We start from the raw sequence: 21,704 nt of genomic DNA, 5'->3' as shown, positions 1-21,704 counted from the left end.
AAGTGATTTCGACAATATACCCATCGGGAACCGAACCCGGACCTCCAGATGGCTATAGGCAGCTACATATTAATTATTGTTTACCCTAGTATCCACCAGACTTTGTATACTATCTTCAGCAAAAATTGTATTATCATAGGCAGCCTAGTTACCCAGTTGTACCCCAGTCGGTAGAACGCTTGTCTCTCACTTTGAGGTCACAGGTTCGAATCCAGCACAAGCCTAAACCAATGATTGTTGAATTTGTTTTTGCACGTGCTCAGCGGTGAAAACATCGTGAGGAAACCCGCATTCCCGAGAAATGCATTTTCGGGGGTATGTGACCTAACCTGTATTGGGCTGGTTTTCCCTTCGCGGGTTGGAAGGTCAGACAGGCAGTCGCTTCTGTAAAAAACCAGACCTGTCAAATCGTCAGGTTAGGTAAGCGGACCGAAAAACGGGATATTGATAGGGAGATTTTTTAATTTGGTAAATATATATTTTTTTTAATTTACTTATAAAAAATACAATAGGTAGATTCCCACATACTTTGCATCCATCTAAATAACCCATATTACCAATACACAAACATTTGAAACCTTGACATAAATCCAGCTAAGCTTGGTTTATTTTTGTGTTGTTTATTTTTGAGACAAAATCTTATTTACATCACTATTGGATAATGTTTCCTTGGGAAATACAAAAATAGCATAAACAGCCTATATACGTCCCACACTGGGCACAGGCCTCCCCTCAATCAACCAGAGGGGGTATGGAGTATACTACACCACGCTGCTCCACTATGGGTTGGTGGGAGTATTTTACGGCTAATAGTACGGACCAACGGCTTAACGTGCCCTCGAAAGCAAGGAATCATCTTACTTTTCGGACAATCAGGTGATTTAAGACTGCAAAGTCCTTACCAAACAAAAGACAGCCTTACAAAGTGATTTCGACAATATCCCCATCGGGAATCGAACCCGGACCTCCAGATCGTGAGGTTGATCACAGGTTGCTATTTCATACAAATTCCATAGTAATTTCGTGTTTTGATGTTTAGAAAAAAGTTCTCTCTTTATTTAAGAGCTGCGCTCTTGTCGGTGGAGTAATCGCCATTACTCCATAGATAGGGCGTGTAGAACGGTGGTTGCCCCAATTGCCTTCCGTTCCGCAGTACACCGACCAATTTCTCAATCGGTGATAATCTTGCTAGAGCCCTACCAGAATCCATTTCCTCGGCCTCCAACCAGTACTGATACCGCTGCTGCCCGGCATCAGAAAAAAGTTACAATATAATATTATTTTAAGTTATAAGAAACAAATTCAGGACTGACCATTGAACTTGGCACCCATTTAGATCTCACTGCTTTTGTCGTTGAAGTGAACGATTCTTTTTTCACATTTATGTTTTTGATGGGATTTTACTGTTCGATACGATTGACTAAATGAATGTCATTCATCTTATTTGTAAGAAACTTATTGTTGCAAATATATTATTAACGAAGACAATCGTGACAAATTAGTCATTCATTGAAAATCTATATTTATCGATTATTTACATGTTATGTATATTAAAAATGAATTGCTGTTCGTTGTTCACTAACGCGGGATTTTGCGATATTAAAGCCTCAAGACATAAAATAAGGAATACAGACTACGTATAGAATGGCAACTCTCCGCCCCCCACCAGCGTCTGAGCTAGGTTTACCTCACCCCCTCGAACATAGTTTACACTTAAATCGTATGGCGTCAGACGTCACACACACAGATGCGTGTGTACGATAACGTCAATGTGTGGTGTCTGTGTAAAACGAGGTTGTTTGTTTGAAGTGTCCGGGGTCTGAAGGTTAAAAAATGGGTAAGAAACTTTGCTACTTTTTAAGTTCGAACGCGCATTAAGTCGCGCGCACAGCTAGTTTAACATAAACGGATAATAGTTTTTGTTTCGCAATATATCACTCATTGTAAATGCAAACAACGGCCCTTTCATAGGTAATATCGGAATAATAATTCGTTTTGTTTACATTATTATAAGAATTTGCATAATGTTTTGATCTCGATATAACAACTAACAGGGTATGCGATAAAATCGACAGCTTGATATTGTATTCGTAGATACAGTTCAATTCTATACGACTTCGTATCAAAAACACACCCCGGACACTTCAAAGAACCTCGTTTTACACAGACACTACACATTGACATTATCGTACACGCGCAACTGTGTGTGTGACGTCTGAGGGCTGCCAATTACAATACCTAATTTATCCATAATTACTTACTTAGGTAGGTTGGGTAGTGTAAAAAGCGTTTTAAAATAATCGACGGTGCATTAAAATTGTAAAATTATGCAGAAAAGAAAATAAAAAAAATAGTAATACATCCTATAAAAAAGTAATTATATTCATATTTAATTTGTCGAAATTTTAAATATGTCTACAGATTTCTTAACTAATAAATGGCGAAGCCAATAATGCACAATATAGAACTTTTTTTTTTTCGTAAAAGTAAACAATCATGAGAAAACTTTCGATATGGAATTCTAAAGCGTTAGTGAAATCATTGACATTACGGTGAACATCTACAATCCGTTATATATGTATATACCTACATGGATTTGCATGTCTTGAACTCGTGTTACCACAACAAACAAGTTAGGCGATAAAATGCTAGGAATGCTGCGAGTTCGCGTATTTTTATCTCTAACAAATGCTTGATTGATGCTAATAAATGCTTTAGGTTAGTGTACGTTGACCATTTATATAAACGGGACTTTTTTAGGTATAGGCAATGGGTCGCATAATCCTACAACCATATCTGCTAGTATCAGTGATTGGAAAATAATCTGATAAAAATAGGTTGAGAAAACAAAACGCGTAAGTAGTAGATAGATAGGTTTTTTAAGACATCAGAATTTAATATACAAATAATATTGCTAGTTGACATTTGGTGATATTGTACGGTCACGAGTACTAATATGTACATACACTTTGTAACCATGTCACATTAACTTTTTTGACAAATTAAACCGTAAGTCTCATTAAATGTCAAATATGATAGTGCGACAGGGTTCTAAAGTGGTTACATGATATTGCTCATGACTGTACTTATTTTTATATGCAAATAATCATATTGCATTTTAAGATGGTTTGCCTCAATACCCTTTTATTTGGCCCCAGAAAACTTTCAGTGTTGATAATTTACACGATTTTGAGACACTTCTCAACTTTTTTTACGATCACTGGATATTTTCAATCCAATACTTATTGTTTTAATGATTTCACCCTTTTGACCTCTTGTGTTCAAAACGATGCCAATATTATCTATTGATCATTTGTATAAAGATCTCCGCGGCTGAACTTGCGATCGCTTAGTGTTAACTTATACTTTTGTAGACAAATTTGTCAATTATCAGTCAAATTAGTTCATTGCTGGAAATAGACCTCTCCCAAGGCGCGTCAATGAACCCTGTCTTCGGTTCTGCGCATCCAGTTTTACCAGTCGTAGATATCTGTTTCATATAAGTTGTTTTCTATTTCCATCTAAGTCGGTCCAGGGGATTCAGGCGTGGAAATGTAACAGACAAGATGTAGACAAGAGGTACATTTCCCTTCATAAATAAGTATGAATTTCCTATAGATTTTGCACAAAGTACCCCCCGGTTGATTGAGGGGAGGCCTGTGCCCAGCAGTGGGACGCATATAGGCTGTTTACGTTATGTATGTTTGCACAAAGTACAACTACACTACTACTACCAATAACGGCCTCCGTGGTCCAGTGGTTGAGCGTTGGACTCACGATCCGGAGGCCCCGGCTTCGAATCCCGGTGGGGGCATATCACAAAAATCACTTTGTGATCCCTAGTTTGGTTAGGACATTACAGGCTGATCACCTGATTGTCCGAAAGTAAGATGATCCGTGCTTCGGAAGGCACGTTAAGCCGTTGGTCCCGGTTACTATTTACTGATGTAAGTGAGTAATCGTTACATGAGCCATGTCAGGGGCTTTTGGCGGCTCAATTATAACCCTGACACCAGGGTTAATGAGGTTGGTATTCTACCTCACATCACAACCCACACGATAAGAAGACTACTACCAATGGAGGGGGACGGGGTGAGGGGTGGGGGAAGATACATGACACAACGTATAACACGTAACGTTTGTTTATCGATATTATTCATTACCACGACTTTGAACAGTTACCGTATTGATAACGTGCGGTTGATAATTTAAATTTTATCAGCATTTTTATTCATTTATCGATAAATTATTTTTGTTAGAATTGTTAGTACCTACGTTTCTAGTAGAAATTCACTTAAATTTATCCCGTTTTTTTACGTGTTTCGTTTTTTATCATAGGTTACATTCTAATAATTATTTATCAATTATTATTGTTACATTATAAAACACATAATAACGGGTTCTTACCACGTTTAAAGTAGGGTTATGAGACTCCCGATATGTTGACACTGTTGCAAGTGCCGTGCCGTGAGTGTGTGATGATGTGTGTGTGTTTTAATTATGATAATAATCGCGTAAACTTATAATACCTATGTATAGATAGACAATTATATAGTTAAGAAATACCACGCTCACTATTACATAGGTATCAAACAGCTGGCAAGAAGTGGGCGTATATAGTGTATAATATACATATACACCTGTGCCAACCCCTTGGGGATACAGGCGTGAGCGAGATTACACTGAAAGTTGATATAAAGTTCAGCAACCTCGAGAAATTCTGCCTTCCTTATTAACAACATTGGAATGCCACTTTCATTCACTAATATTCATTGCATAACTATAAGCATTTAGGTCGTAGAGAAGGAGTATTTATATAAGAAAGATATAAATTTTATACATACATACACAAACTCGCCCCTATTTCCCACCGGGGTAAGCAGAGACTATAGAATTCCATTTGCTTCGATCCTGACACACTTCTCTTGCTTCCTCAGTTCAGAGTAGATCGTATTAAACCTTTTCTAAGAACATCTCTTATAAAACGGTATACATTACGTTATACAGTTTATAAATTCGTATTTTTCCAGCTTACATCAATAATAATAATAATTCCTTATTAACGGACAAAAATAGATCCAAAATAGTAAATAGTTTACACTTAAAAACTATGTTAGTACTTATAGTCAACAAGAGACTTAGTAACATAAATTAAGTGATCTTGTCTAGTTCATAAAAAAAGTTAGGTAGGATGTTTGAAAACTATAAAAAGTATAAGTAGATGTTTAGAAGATGACCGTGGTCATAATATGTCAATTTGTCTTAAGAGTTCGCTTACCACGGCATACGATCACGGCTACCTCCTAACCATCACTATTCGGAAGAATAATAGAGAAATATATTTACCTATTTTCTTGTTTCATACTTTTTAAAGCGTGATTTTCCCGTAGGCGGGTTTTAGTTTATAAACTTATATTTTGATTACTTGTGGTTCTGCCTACCAGATAAGTATAGATAACCGATACCAATGACTTAACGTGGCTCCCGAAGCACGAAGACCGAAATTAAAGTTACGCGGTCACTCATCCAACGTCTGACCGCTCCCGACATTGCGTCTAGGATTTTGTGTTAGAATAAAACGTTGAACCGAAAGGAATATAACCTTTTTTGAAGTCGGTAAGAAATAAATCCTTTGACGTTCAATAAAAGTGTTCGGAATTCAATTGGCCAGCGATCGGTGATCGGATATCACCTTTTGTTCACACGTCACTGCTCTGAAGAATATTACAAGGTATCATGATACGACTGATATCTACATTCATTCACGTAATAAATTCCTTTCGACCAACTTCGTAACACTGCTTTGCACCGGATTCTTCTATACTGGAAAGGATTGAAGGCAACCTTAAATATTTTCTCTCTTACCACCGTTGCCAAAACTCCAAACTTATTAGGTACCCTTCTATTCTTCGTTGGGAGTAAACTGGCTCAGTCTCATGAAACCATTCGGGCGAGTAGACAACAAAAATATAAAAGTGTAAACACACCTGCAACCTAATATTAAGTGGACGACTAGCCACCTAACCCATTCTTTGATCGGATTAAACTGGCCCAGTGTCATGAAACCATTCGGGCGAGTAGACAACAAAAAATGTCGAAAATGTAAACTCGCCCGCTGGACTGATACAAAGTGGTCTTGCCACCTAACCCGAAGAAAGAAACAGGGACATTAAACCCATTACGTTTGAAGGCCCTAATAATCGGGAAGTGTTTTTGTTTGCAACGGGCGGGGTTGGTCCCCCCTTAATTACGGACAGTAGGCGAAGATTGAATTGTTTCGGCCCTCGGCAGGTGTCGGAACTTAGACGTTCTTGTATTTAGCATTTCAACCGCTAATTGCTTTTCATTACCATAATCGTGACCACGCTAAAATTCTAAATTATATGTACCTACTGTTATATAGAACATAATCTAGACTGATACATCACTAAGCGCGTCACAACACTGGCTTTGACAGATTTTACTCGTAGCGCGCATTGAAGCTATTGTAAAACATTATCTACATTGAAATATTTCAATGTATAATCACTAATTGCACACGTTATGTTTTACGCTACCTATTTATTACATGAAACAATTGGTCTTCTCAGAGATAGACGATTTATCCAGCGTAGAACGAAACAGATTTATCGCAAGGATAATTTTCCACGAAATGTCATCGTTTCGATGCAATGAAATCGTACATGCAGAACAAAACCCGGGCGCAGCATTCGTCGCGAGTCACTCAGCCAGTTTTACGAGTTTCACAATACAAGTTAGGTACGTATGGAAACGGGGAATTGTCGAAAACCGCGCACAAGCTCCCCAATACGTCCGGAAGAGTTTGATGCAACCGATGCGAAGAATTTCACAAGGAACTATCTCGGATTTATGACCCCCTCGTCTGCTATTGCTTTTCGATTGCTTATTTATAGTTTCTCGATTCGAATCCAGTCCCATCTTTAAATTCTTACCGGTTCTATGTAGAACTTTGGGTCGTCAGTCGGTAATCTGAGATTGATTTCGCATTCTGTCTACGTAGATGACATTCAACCAAACCTTTATGTGTTAGGACGGTATTAGGTAGAGTAAAATTAATTCCGTAATAGCAATGTTCGGATAAAGCGCAACTTACCTATATCGTAGTATCACAAGTTCGAATCCCGACGCGGGCTGTAAACCACGAAATTCGGCTTTATTAGTTTGAATTCTGTATACAAATACCTGTAAAAAAAAACTAAAAAACGAATATTGCCACGGAAAATTCCGCTTGTTGCTGTTGCTGTTTGGGGATACAGCGTGATGCTACATTATGTTCAATCTTTATTAAAATAGAGCACGTTGCCAAGACAAAGCTGAATTCGCTTAATCACTGTTCCGATGTAACGGGACCTTTGGTATTTCTTGAAATTAATTTTGTTGTCCATTGAAGGCGTTGTAGGTTCCGATAGCGTTGAGTGATCGCGCCTCGGACGGGTCGAATGGATGGCCGTAGTACGTGCCTCGCTGCTCCCTGACTTGATGAATCGACGACTTGTAATCGTTGGACTAACACGGATCCCGTAATTTGTAAGGAGAACCCGGGGACGGAGCCAACCCTTCAAATGTGCACTATCATCAATAGAACATAGGTTTTTTTGGACCAAATACATACATAAATTACGCCTCATGCAGACAGAGACTGCGACACACAACTTTTGCTTCTTCCACTGTCATCAAAGGCTTCAAGCACGGTCGTCGGTTTAGAGTACTCTATATTAACAATACAAATACAAACAGCATATAACGGCCTCCGTGGTCCAGTGGTTGAGCGTTGGACTCACGATCCGGTGGTCCCGGATTCGAATTCCCGTGAGGACATATCACGAAAATCACTTTGTGATCCCTAGTATTGTTAGAACATTACAGGCTGATCACCTGATTGTCCAAAAGTAAGATGATCCGTGCTTCGGAAGGCACGTTAAGCCGTTGGTCCCGGTTACTACTTACTGATGCAAGTAAGTAGTCGTTACATGAGCCATCAGGGGCCTTTGGCGGCTCAATAATAACCCTGACACCAGGGTTGATGAGGTTGGTAATTCACCTCACAACCCACACGATTGAAGGACAACAGCATATACTCGTATTTATAAGTCCGTGATTGCAATATTAATCCTACGGGATAAATGCGAAGGCATTATCCAAACCGAGGGGTCAATAGAACGGAATCTCTTTGTTTGAATAAATTGATTCAGTAAATGTTGGATCGGTTTACATGATCACGATTCCAACTGATCCGCTCTATTTATTTTATAGTTTTATTTGCAAGTGCTTCCGTGGTCGGCTTTTAGAATTATCGAGAACGTTCTAAAGGTCATTTGTATACCTTGTTGTATACACGCATTTACCATTTGTTCGCAACATGATAATACCATTAAGACGTTATTGCAGAAATGTTCTTAAAACGTAAACTGGATCAAATTTTCTGACACAGTACGCACATTAGCCCTGTAGGCACACGCCATAACAAGATTCATGTTTTCATAATACGAGTGCTCTTAAGTCCGTCCACGTGTCTAGCAGGCGTAATGTACTCGTAATTGTATAACGTAAGAAAATAAGACAATATCTGTTTCCTCATGTGTGTATCTCGCAGGCCTTACCAGAGGATGGAAAAAGCGAGGGTCCGTATTAATGACTGGAACGTGCCGACGTGCCGCGCCTGCGACGACGAACGAAACAAATCGATGTCTCGTAATCGAACAGCGCGCATTCTAACAATTTTTCTCGAAAAAAATGTCCCACACTAGCCGTTTGTCATCAGCACCGTTTAGGGTTTTCATAGGAGCAGCACAGCAATACATGGGGATGAAAAATTTATGACTATATTTTCGGAGAAGGGACTGAAGGGGAATGAAAGTTCGGTCGCCCCTCTGTTTTTAGTGTGGTTCTTGATATGTGAGGGCAAATACATCAACCTTTATGTAAATCTGAGCTATTTGTTATCTTTGAAGCACAGTCGGAAGCAACGTAGTTGTAAAGTTCTATAAAATTAAAGTAACAAAGTTAACCATTCTTGTTCTTGGCGTACAACTCTAAGCCGTAAGAAAGTTTACGAAAACTTGAAAGTTTCCAGTTGGCCCAACCACGCGTCGCTGCTAGTCTAACGCCGACAAATTATATGAAGAAATGTCCGCATTGCGTCTGTTTTATTACTCGTGATTTCACTCTAGTGGAGTGCTCAAGTTAGCGACTCTCACAGCGCGATTCAATGTCGCATTGATCTGCGGTAATAGGATAAAGTCGCCAGCGTCATACCAAAAACTAAGAGTTCGATGAATAATCATTTTGCGACGCGGTTCATGCGGTTTCAAAACAATCGACAATTTTAATATAGGGTAGATGACAACCCAGGTACAGTTTTTAGTTTTACGAAACGTTTCTGAAATATTACGATGTCATCAAAACATTTATATTTTACAGTCAAACATTTTATTTCATGTGGTCCAATACTAACAATCTTCCCTAATATCGCAAATCAATGCGACATTGGATCTTGCTGTGAGGAAGGTTAGGTCCACAGTGGAAATAACTCTATTCCGCGACCGATCATAGCTCCCTTAATCACGTCGTTCCTGGTGTCGCTAACTGACGTATCTGCACAATTTGGCGAAACTGATTTGCACCTTGTACAATTGTCAATAAGATACATCAGTTAGCTAAGTCAGCCACGCCGTATGACACATCCAACTTACGTTAAGCAATTTCTTACCTTATCACTATGTCACTGCGTAATTATTACTGTAAATCATTCACAGAACATAAGCTCACGATTATAACCCAATTAAGATAGTCAGAGGTACATCCATCGAAGTCGTGGTAGCCCAGTTGGCAGAACGCTTGCCTCTCACTTTGAGGTCGCAGGTTCAAATCCAGCACATGCCTAAACCAATGTTTGCCGAATTTGTTTTCGAATTCATGTTTGGATCATAAATGATTATCACGTGCTCAACGGTGAAGGAAAACTTCGTGAGGAAACCCACATTCCCGAGAAATGCATTTTCGGAGGTATTTGACCTAACCTGTATTGGGCTGGTTTTCCCTTCGCGGGTTGGAAGGTCAGACAGGCAGTCGCTTCTAAAAAATAACCGGACCTGTCAAATCTTCAGGTTAGGTAAGCGGACCCTGTGAAAAACGGGATAACGCTAGGGAGATGATGACTGCTGTCAATTCATTACAATATCAGCCAATTATAAGATAGGACAGGGATCTATCAAGGAAATAGAGTTGGGTAACAAACACCCTTCCTTCGTAAAACATCGCAAGAAAATGACAACTGCCGTCGATTCATTACAATATCAGCCAATCACAAGATAGGATCTATCAAGATAGAAATAGGGTTAGGCAAACACCCTTGATTCCTTCGTAAAACATCGCCTACCCATATTACCATGACGTTACAAAGGTGCCCCTATGAGAATATTTTATGGATTATCATTTTAGTATGGGGTGTAGACGACGCATCCGTCACCGGGACGTTGACGGATAACGCACGCAGGTCGGCGGATTGATCGCCGAATTACGTAGCTAACATCCCCAGCAATGATAGATCGTCATCTCGACGAATTCCACTATTGCTCTCACCTTGCAAGGGTTACACGAGTTTCCTATCTAATGCGATAGCGAGAAATTACACTAGCGATATACTTTCCATTATTGGGACTCTGATCCATACTTTATAACCGCCTTACCAATAAAAAATAAACAGTGAACGTATATATTTGACAACCAAAATTGAATCCAAATATCAAATAATTCGATTGAACATTGCTTGTCTGTGAAATACTTAAACACACGTGCATCGCTTGTTTATTGTTTATTGGTAAACTCTAGTTACAGAATAAAAACTACGTATATTTTTACTTTTTTACATGTTTTTTTAATATCCACGCAACCATATAAATTATATAGTGTATTGTATTTGTGTATTGTATTGTATGGTATATTGTGGTGTATTTTTTTTGTAGTGTTTTATTATTATAGTTTTGTGTAATATCTTAGGCGCTATCAATTTTGTGTTGTTATTAGGTAATTTGCATGCTACGGACCGCCGTAAGTATTTTATAGACATAGTAAAACTATTGAGAACTCTTGTTATAACGATGCTTAACCAAGGCCCCATCGTAGTCAAGTGGAATCATGCAAACAAATTAATGACATTGCTTATATAAACCGTCGTTGCGGTAAATTAGGAGTAATGCACAATGCTTTGTGATACTCAAGGTAATTTGGCACGAAATCTAATATGGGATGACGTACTAAGTAATGTAAGACAAAAAAATAGTATTTTATTTAATTCTACACAGAGAAAATTAAATCGGAAAAAATTCTGACTCGAATGAGACTCGAACCCGCAACTCTTGTCAAGCCTGGACGAGTGTGTTAACCATTACACCACCGGGTCCTTCTCCTGTCCATGCGAATTTCTTCGATATATGAGTATGTATCGTCATGAAGCCAACGCCGACGCCATCTATCTAGAATATTAAGTACTAATATTTCTTAGACCGGTAAGTCTACAGTTACGGTCACGAGTACTAATATGTATACAATTTGATACCATGTCACATTAACTTTTTTGACAAATTCAACCGTAAATCTCAAGGGTTCTAAAGTGGGTACTTGATATTGCTCATGACTGTACATGTAGATTTCTATTTATCTTAAAGACACCTTAGTTATTTTTTAAAGGATTAAAAAAAAACAAATTAAAATTAGCTAAGGTGTCATCTTGAGTTTACCTATGAGTTTCCTTAAGCTCGGGTGAGTGCTATGAAAAAACCTTTATTCATCTTTCCGACGAAAAGTATAGTAACAGCTGTTGTAAATGTATACGCAGGTGTGAGTTATTATGAGAATATTGACGCATATAATATACTCCATCTATAATAATAATAAAGACGAAAGGTCATTGACTGACTCACTCATCACGAACTCTCAGAAGCTTTATATGCTTGAAGGCTCAAATTTTGCGTGGGGGTTCCTTTTAGGACGTAGGTGTTCACTAGGACGGGATTTTGCGAAATGCAACCTCTAAGGGGTCGCCAGCACTCCATGTATTGTTATATTAACTATATTACCTACAATAATTATTACAGGCATTATGTCCTTTCGGATATGATGGACTATAAATACACCTTTTAACTCAGCATGATTAGAATGACAGCAGGACAGAGATATAGTAAATCTTCTAGAGTGAAAGACGAGAGAATCCGAAGACATATCTCTTTCGCACTAATAGTGAACAGCTTAGTACGAAAGCATACAATAAGGAAAATACTACATATAGAACGCAACTCTCCGCTCCGCTCCCCGCCAGCGTCTGAGATAGATTTACCTCAGCCCCTCTCGAACACTGTTTAGACTTGAATCGTATGGCGTCAGACGTCACACACACAAATGCGCGTGCACGATAACGTTAATGTGTGACGTCTGTGTAAAACGAGGATGTTTGTATGAAGTGTCCGGGTGTACCGAAAGTGTATACTATACTAGCTTTTGCCCGCGACTTCGTCCGCTTGGCGTGTTATAAAAGAAAGATTTTTGTGTGTGTGGGAGTGCCTATCAAAATTCAAGCATCTAACTTAAGCAGTTTAGATTTTTCATACAAAAGGATTTTTCCGCTAATTCCCGTTCCCGTGGGAATTCCGGGAATTCCTTTCTTAATGCACCTCTACGGTACCCAAGCTACATCCCTTCCAAATTTCCAGTGCCTACGTTTAGCCGTTTGAAAATGAAATGAAAATGAAAAATGTTTTTATTACCAGAAAACAATACAAATGAGGCACATAAAATAGGATGAGTACATAAAAATATATCCAAATGAACAGAGGTTCCCAAACTAGGCGGAGCCTGTATCTTGGGAAACCGTAAAAAATGGGTACATGTGATATTGGCGCTGTGCGTTGATATGTCAGTCAGTCAGTTTCTCCTTTTATATATTTAGATGTCACTATTATTACGTATGAAAAGGGTATTACTACGTTGCTACGTTGGAAAGGGTATTATTATTATTGCAGGGCAAACGCAACGCAACTTTCTTAGCTACTCCTCCCTGTCCCCAGCCTGTTCGCGCCACCGTACCAGAAACTAATTCAGCGCGTCGCGCCATCTCTCAAAATACGAAATCGTAGTCATTTTCAAAGATTAACTTCACACAATACACAGGCATTGATAAAATTAAAATAGAAATATCAACTTCGACTTTATGGCAACCGGTCGTTAGAGTAGACGACCATTACTGCCAAAGTCAACTACAGAAAAGGCATGTGTCCATAGAGAATGTCTCGTAAGTGTATCCAATAAGAGACTTTCTAGACTACGTTCCCCAAAAACAATATAGATGGCGCTGTACTCATTACCGGGTGAGAGCCTTCAGCGCTCCCCATTTGTCCGGCCAAGTGGTTAATGCCATCTGCGGCAAATCTACAATAATTAAAACACATAATAACGGGTTCTTACCGCGTTTAAATGGGGATATGAGACTCCCGATATGGATCTACCTACTCCACTCCAATCTCATCAGTCGTCCCGTGATCATGGCACTTGCAACAGTGTCGAAATATCGGGAGTCTCATATCCCCATTAAACGCGGTAAGAACCCGTTATTATGTGTTTAAATTATGATAATTAATAACCGCGTAAACTTAAAACAATGTATAAATCTACAATAAGTCACGTCAAAAAAAAAGCTGTACTCATTTCCCTTCGTTTAACCTTCTAATTTCATGGATAACAGACGTATACATCTTTTATCTTTGTTTTTGGGTTAATGACCTTTTTTATCACACCCAGGCACTATTACATCTTCCACCCATTATTATTCAGATCAAAATAAAGAGAAGCAATATATTTTATTCATAATGTGATCCAAATATCAAACAACAATTATTTTTATATATGTTTCTGCCATTACATTGTATTTTGGAATAATTATGTACTCGAGTAATGAGAAAATAGGTAATTGGCCCCGATTCCTGCAGACATCTCTTAATTTTACTTTAAGTTATACCTGTCATTTTCTTATCCGCCGAAAAGGAAAGGGACGGATGATTGACAGCTCTTAATTTTAGGAAGAATGAGTAAATAAATGAATAACCCGGGCGAATTTTTAGACGGTTGTTTTAGATTTGTGCTTAAAATTGACGTGTGTTCCATAAATTTTATGCTTGTCGATTACCCGTCCCTTTCCTTTTCGGCGGATAAGAAAATGACAGATATAACCTAAAATAAAATTAGATGGTATTTACAGGAATTAGCACCATTATCACGTTAAAGCTGTACAACTCCATCTATATTGTTTTTGGAGATCGTAGCCTGGAATGTTCCATTAGAAATATCACTTTCAATAAGTGATCTTTGAAGAAACGTCTTGTCGTACCTTTTTTTTTCAAAGCACTTCAAAGTAAAGCAATATGTCACTTTGTTCAACATAATGCCGTTGTTGGTACTTGGGTAACGATAGGCACATAAGGTGCCGATAATAAATGACTCCATTTCAATAGTCAACCCTTCGTACCCTTGTTAAATTAATCCACCGAAGGATCTATCAAAGGTCAAATCTGGAATTCATTGGCAACACAAACTGTTAGTGAAATCGGCGACGTGTAAGATGTAGCAATACAAACCAGAGGTTAATGGGAATCCCCAATCTAATCCTGGCAAATAATTGGTTAGCCCTACCTGATAGACAACAAAGGCGGACGGCATTGTTCGTCACAGGGTTATTAGCAGGACTGACGTCTCCTAGCAAATTGACACAACATACCACAACATCATCAGAAACGTGCTCAAGCTTTAACTTAACGTAAATAGCCTTTATCGTGGCCTTACAGTGAAAACCACGTGTACATACCACCTTTTTGAAATATCGCATTCATCCAGGTATAAACATGTGGTCACAAATTTTATCCGGACTGAAATTAATTGATTAAAATCACATCAGAATGCCTCCGAACAAAAACAGCCTCCGTGGTCTAGTGTTAGCTCACGATTTGGAGGTCCGCGTTCGATTCCCGATGGAGACATTGTTGAAATCACTTCGTGTGTTCTTTGTTTGTTAAGGACTTTTCATGCTTGAATCACCTGATTGTCTGAAAAAGTAAGATGACTCCGTGATTCGGAGGGCGCATTAAGCCTTTGGTCCCGGCTGTTAGCCGTAAAACACCTCCACCAAAACGCAGTGGAGCAACAGTAAATTAGGTGTTACTTTGACAGACATATCGACGGTATAGGTAATTGATTTCTTGCGTAAGCGAGCCCTCTTTGAAAGTCCTTTTAGTTTAAAAGTAAAGCTTATTCTTTGTTTCTTCAAATTGTATTCTTGGACGTTTCGTTCACTCTGTGAGTATAATTGGATGTTGACAACCGTAACTTTGTTGCTCTCAGTCGACACTCAATTGTCGTCTAGGGAGCACTTTAAAAATTCACAAAAAGAACCAATTATCAATAGGTTTTACTGTTCGAAACGCGGATTACACGACCGTATAATAAAACCTGATGTTATCATTTTCATCCGCATATGGTGGCAAATGGTTACCCTTTTCCTTTTCATTCATTATCTCCACAAAAGCTTAAATAGTGGGGCGACCTCTAGAACCGCAATTTAACGTAATATTTGTTATTTATACAGAGTGAACATCGATTGTGACCCTTTTATGTGTAAGAACTAACCTTTGTGCCTTTGTTTTTCGCCGACCCTGTTTAGCTGCGTAGCGTTTATTAGGAAATTGGGAGTGTGCGACACAAAGGGCCTTAAATTAAATCAACTGCCCCAATATTCCCTACAGGAGGGCGTAGTAGGTCGTAGGAAGGTGGGACGCATTACCCCGTCGCCGCCCTATCGAGTTCATATTGACTGAGTATGGTTAGCGAGCACACAAATGGAGTATTTAGCTAAAACGGACCGCATTCAGAGCAATTTCCACGAAAAACACGTTCGCCCGCTTTCAAAAGTTTCCGCTCCACGTCCATATTCGAGTAAATTAACTATAGGGAAGTATTTCAAACCTGCTCTGCCATAATGTGCTGCTGAACGTAAAGTTTCTTTTGAAACAAAAACGAGAGGAGCGGTTGTTGTTGACTTTGCCATTTAATTTATTGTTTTACTTTTACAAGAAATCACGTCGACTGTCGCCGACTACAGTGTCATGCTGGGAACAGTTTTTGTTAACATACATTTATTATTATATGCAACAGTTTTGCTACCATTCCTGGCTAACAGAGCAACGTATAATTGACATTCAGATCGTCTGTGAGCCTTTACTGATGCAAGTTTCCGTGCGAATATAACTAACATGCTATCTATCATGCATATAAGTCATTATAACAAATAAATATACTCGTATATCTCATCCAGACATCAGTAAGTAATTAAGCGTAATTAGGTACTTTAATCTTCCATTGGCTAGATGCGAAAAGTTCGTTGTAACCATTTACTTTATCTTTTACTTAGAGACATAGTGTAATATAATAATACCTTATTTTAATTATACCTTATGCTAAATCTGCAGCATTATAATGGCTCTAACTAGCTGTAGCGATCATAAAAATAAACTTTTATTATCTTCTTTACTAACTAACCTGTGCGAATTTAGTAGATATCTCGCGTTAGCGGCTGCTTACTGGCAAGGATTATAAGAAATATATTCTGCCAATAAAATATATTATATTCCTAGAACGGGTGGTTGATGGAGCTGTAAAGACCTCGAGTGTGGGAAGACCTGAACAAAGTGGACCGATGACCTTCTGAAGGTTGCGGGAATGCTAAAGAGCTGGATGCGGACAGCAGATCGGTCATTGTGGCGAGACTAGGGGGAGACCTATGTCCGGCAGGGAACGATTTCTGGCTGATGATGATGTTCCTAGAGAACCATTAGCGGTAATTGTCATACAAAGATAGAGACAGCATAAGAGCGAAGTATAGAAAGCGTTCAGTCACATCAGATAGCATTTATGGTTCATCAAAATCTTAGGACTATGTTCAAAAACAAACACTTAAAGACATAGTATCCACCTCGTACGTATATTGAAGCCAATGCTTTTGTCAGATATTTAAAATATGCCAATAAAAATCAAATTAACTTACAATTGTGACACCTGAAGTTGAGTCATTCGTCAACAAAATGTTCTCGAGTTATGTTTCCTAAACATTTTATTGATTCGTTGCTTTTTCACCAGGTGCATCCTGAAACATGTCATCGCCATCAAAACACCGTTATAAGAGGCAGACTTGGTGCAAGAGGCTGCTCCATAAAAGGTTGCCAGTAACAAAATGGCTGCCGGAATACAACTCAGAGAAAGCATTAGCAGATTTCATAGCTGGAATCACTGTAGGTCTCACAGTCATACCTCAAGCACTAGCGTACGCCACATTAGCTGGATTGCATCCCCAGGTAAGACTTAAATGGACCTTTTTCACTTTAGCCTTGTCTTGTGTAGCCTGAGGTATCCTTAAAAAAAATTATTCAAATAATAATAAAAATAAGTTAATTTCTCACTCACAATTACAGTCAAACTTAACATAGTACTACTCACACTAAACATGTTTCTATTGTGAGAGAGACTTTTGTCCATACTAAATTGGAGCAAAGGCTTCTATTTCTTCCAGGATTTTCTCTCCAGTGCTTCCTCCGTCCAGCCTTGCAGGAAAGCGTCGGCGCGCTATCTCTGCATAGGTGCAGATCTTATATTTACATAATATTGACCACAATCTCTTCTGAAGCATAGAATAAGGAATAATACTACATTATAGAACAGCGACTCTCCGTTCCCCACCAGCAGCTGAGCTAGGTTTACCTCACCTTTTAAACGTATGGGCGTCAGACTTCGCGTGTAGGATAACGTCAACGTGTAGTGTCAATTAATCGATTCGATTGTAATCGATATAATTGTAGAGTTTTCAATCTCTCTCTCTCTTTATTTAAGAGCTGCGCTCTTGTCGGTGCAGTAATCGCCAAGAGTTTTCGATATCTAGATGTTTTTTTTTTTTTAAATATACATATTTAGAATTTTCAGTATCCATACTCATCATAATCCTCCTATTCGGTGAAGGGTATTTCGGAGTACCATACGGACATTCTCGATGGGGGCTTAGCAAATAATCGATATTCAGTCGATTATCAGGCAACACTAGAACAAACAAATATTTAGTAAATTTAGCTTAGAGGTAGTTTAGGAGCTAGGAAAGAACATAGGATAGTTTTTATCCGGGAAATCAACTCTTAAGGGGACGAAAAGGAAGGGGAAGGATAAAAAATTCGCGCAATGGCAGAGTCGCGGGTCGAAGGCTAGTTTCATATAAAATCCCTAAAGTCGTAGAATGAGAACAATGCTGTACTTCAGGGTACTTTGGCCCCTAGAATTACACTTGTAAGTTTTTATTTGCGTAAGTTTCTCGCTACAGTACATTGTCTGTTATGTGTTTCACGTATCCATAAAAATACTCAAATCCTGTCCGGTTCTGTGAATGTGCGTGTGTTTCTTTCTAACATTCCCTGCCGCTTGTTTTTCATACCATAAACAGCCTATATACGTCCCACTGCTGGGCACAGGCCTCACCTCAATCAACCGGAGGGGGTATGGAGCATACTCCACCACGCTCTCCAATGCGGGTTGGTGGAGGTGTTTTTACGGCTAATAGCCGGGACCAACGGCTTAACGTGCCTTCCGAAGAACGGAATCATCTTACTTTTTCGGACGATCAGGTGATTCAAGCCTGAAAAGTCCTTACCAAACAAAGGACAGTGTCACAAAGTGATTTCGACAATGTCCCCATCGGGAATCGAACCCGGACCTCCAGATCGTGAGCCTAACGTTCTAACCACTAGACCACGGAGGCAATTTTTCATAAACATAAGAATATTTCCCAGGGAGGTTGGTACAGACTGCAGAATTCCACTCGTTACCATCCTGACACTCTCGCTTCTTCCACTCTTCAAAATTATCATACATGCTCGCCGGTATAGAGTACTCCTTTGATTATAACACCATACACCGATCGATCGTGTTACATTCACCTAGGATTTCCTCTTCCGACTTCAAACACAAGAGTGCGTGATCTTTTTAAATTAAAAATTAGATTACGTTTGACCACAGTCTAAGTGGTGGCGTGGCCTAAAGTGGTACACGATTACCTAGTAAATACCTATTCACTCTAGTTATGATTTTTTATTTAACGTGACTTATTGTAGATTTTCCGCAAACGGCATTAACTAGTTGGTCGGACAAATAGGGAGCGCAGAGGGCTCTCACCCGGTACAAAATTTAAAACAACAAGGGTCTGTTTAATAAAACTTACAATTGTAAATTACAACGACAATTTGGTGTCCATTACGTAGCTAATATGAAACTGCAAAATATTCGTGATCACCCACTCCGCAATATACATCAAATTGTCATTGTAATTTACAATTGTAAGTTTTATTAAACAGACCCCTGGTCCGCCCGCGGTCTTACTTTAGTCTTCAGTCGTATGGGCTAATATAACATATTGGTATATTTTTTACGGTTTCCCAAGATACAGGCATAGAATAAGAAATAATACTACGTATAGAACGGCAACTCTCCACTCCCCACCAGAGTCTGAGGTAGGTTTACCCCCCCCCCCCCCCCCCCCCCCCCCTCACCCCGAACATACGTGTGGCGTCAGACGTCACACACACAGATGCGCGTGTACGATACCGTCAATGTGTGACGTCTGTGTAAAGCGAGGTGTTTTGTATGAAGTGTCCGGGATGCGGCCGAAATCTACCACCTTTTTGTTAAGTCGAGTAAACTTAAAGCCATTTCTTGCGTCTAATAACAGTTTTTGTTTCCAGTATGGGCTGTATTCCTCTTTCATGGGATGCTTCGTTTACATGATATTCGGGTCGTGTAAAGACATCACACTGGGACCGACTGCTTTATTAGCTCTGATGACGTATCAACAGATTCAAGGCAGAAACTTCGACTACGCCGTTCTATTGTGCTTCCTTACTGGAGTTGTCCAGCTTATCATGGGGATATTGCATTTAGGTGAGTACTTGATGAATACTAGTATTAAGTATACTTGAAGATATTTAATTGCTTTTCCCTTTCAATATGCGACAACCATTTTCGTACTTATGTATGGTATAGTAACTGTAAATTAGTTTATTTTTTGTTTTGTTTTTTGAAGAGGCCTGTGCCAAGTGGGACGTATATGGGCTGTTTATATTTTACTTGCAGATTCCTATGATACCTGCCTAGCTATTTATGTATTTTTTCAGTAATTTTTTTTTGGTCGTGACTTTTATGATAATGCGTGGCCAGCAAAGGGTTAATACCAAAATTTTATACCCATTGTCGTCTTAAGGTTTGTGCCCACTATACCGTATCATACTAGGACCGCGCTAAGACTGTGTCAGGCACGGACCGGCACGTGCCGGACGCTACTATGCCCACTGCAACGGAGCAATCCCGTTCTATACCCGTATGTACCGGGAATTTTGGCCGGTCCGTGCATCGCACGCTACGGTGTTGGTCGGTAACGGAATGATCTAGTGGGCGTTGCGCCATAGAAATTCATACAAAGAATATATTTTTTTTTTTATTTGCCTGTACCGGGACGGATATGGTCCTGGTTTGATACAGAGTAGTGGGCCCGGATCTCTATAGTGAAAATGTATTAAACGCAATTTATAAAATCGTATTCTAATGTGATTTTCTTCAACAAAACCTCGAAACGGACTCGTTACTTTCACTCCAAGTAAAAACTGAGACCACTAATTTTTAATTTTATTTATTTTATTTTATTTTCTTAGGAAGATTAACAGTCAAATAATAACTATAGATCTAGACGATAGATGTAGACAATGCTAATGAGAAATCTCCACAAATAGATAAAGAGTTACGCGCTGATAAAGAGGCAGGTATAGGTATGTCACATTAATCTAACATTAAATGAGAAGAAGAATGAGTGAAAAAAAGGGGTTAATCAAGGTTTTGTTAATCAAAATATCATGAGAATGTCACATGCACGGAATAGAAGAGAGGTTGGAAGGGCCAAGTGAGCGCGCCATACAAGTATGAGCAAAAAGTTCATACTTCAACTGTGCAATCCACTCATCCGCAAACTTCACAACACACGGAGCTCCGCGATAACATATTAATAAAAGGACAATTTGTGCATTATAACCTGCAGGGCGCAGCGGTAAACGCGCTCGGTCTGCGATTGTTGAAGTTAAGCAACTTTCGCAAAGACCGGTCATAGGATGGGTGACCACAAAAAAAAAGTCCGAACTTCGGAAGGCACGTTAAGCCGTTGGTCCCGGCTGCATTAGCAGTCGTTAATAACCATCAATCCGCACTGGGCCCGCGTGATGGCTTAAGGCCCGTTCTCCCTACCCACTTTCCCTATGGACGGGGAAAGCTCGTGCCCCAGCAGTGGGGACGTTAATGGGTTAATGATGATGATGGCAAAAAATCAAATATCGACTATCATGCAAGGAGATACCTCCTCACATGAACGCTAAAATTTTAGTATGCTCAGCTATCTATATCTATCAAAAAATACTTTTGTATGCAGTATCTAACGAAAAATAATGGTAAAATTGCAGCGTTTGACATAAAATATACATTGCCGGTAAAGTGGCTATGGAATTTCAGAAGCGGTAGAGCTATCATAGTTATCTGTTTGCAGGAGTAGTAGTAAAAAAAAGTGGGGTTGA

The 21,704-nt window shown here is 39.2% G+C and overlaps 1 protein-coding gene across 3 annotated transcripts in view; it reads left to right on the top strand.

Moving 5' to 3' along the window:
• Window positions 1–21,704, top strand: part of LOC126368881 (sodium-independent sulfate anion transporter-like) — a 52,888-nt gene that overhangs the window by 6,454 nt on the left and 24,730 nt on the right. For all 3 annotated transcript variants that reach the window (XR_007566640.1, XM_050013085.1, XM_050013086.1), the window contains exons 2-3: window positions 17,197–17,411; window positions 19,836–20,031. Coding sequence is in view for 2 of the 3 variants with exons in the window: in XM_050013085.1 (XP_049869042.1) it covers window positions 17,211–17,411; window positions 19,836–20,031 (397 nt within the window). In the remaining variant the exon portion in view is untranslated. The remainder of the gene's footprint in view (window positions 1–17,196; window positions 17,412–19,835; window positions 20,032–21,704) is intronic.

This window comes from Pectinophora gossypiella, chromosome 8 (assembly GCF_024362695.1).
Source record: "Pectinophora gossypiella chromosome 8, ilPecGoss1.1, whole genome shotgun sequence".
Lineage (NCBI taxonomy): Eukaryota > Metazoa > Arthropoda > Insecta > Lepidoptera > Gelechiidae > Pectinophora > Pectinophora gossypiella.
Note: the sequence above shows the minus strand (reverse complement) of the source record. Positions and strands in the feature narration are given on the sequence as shown.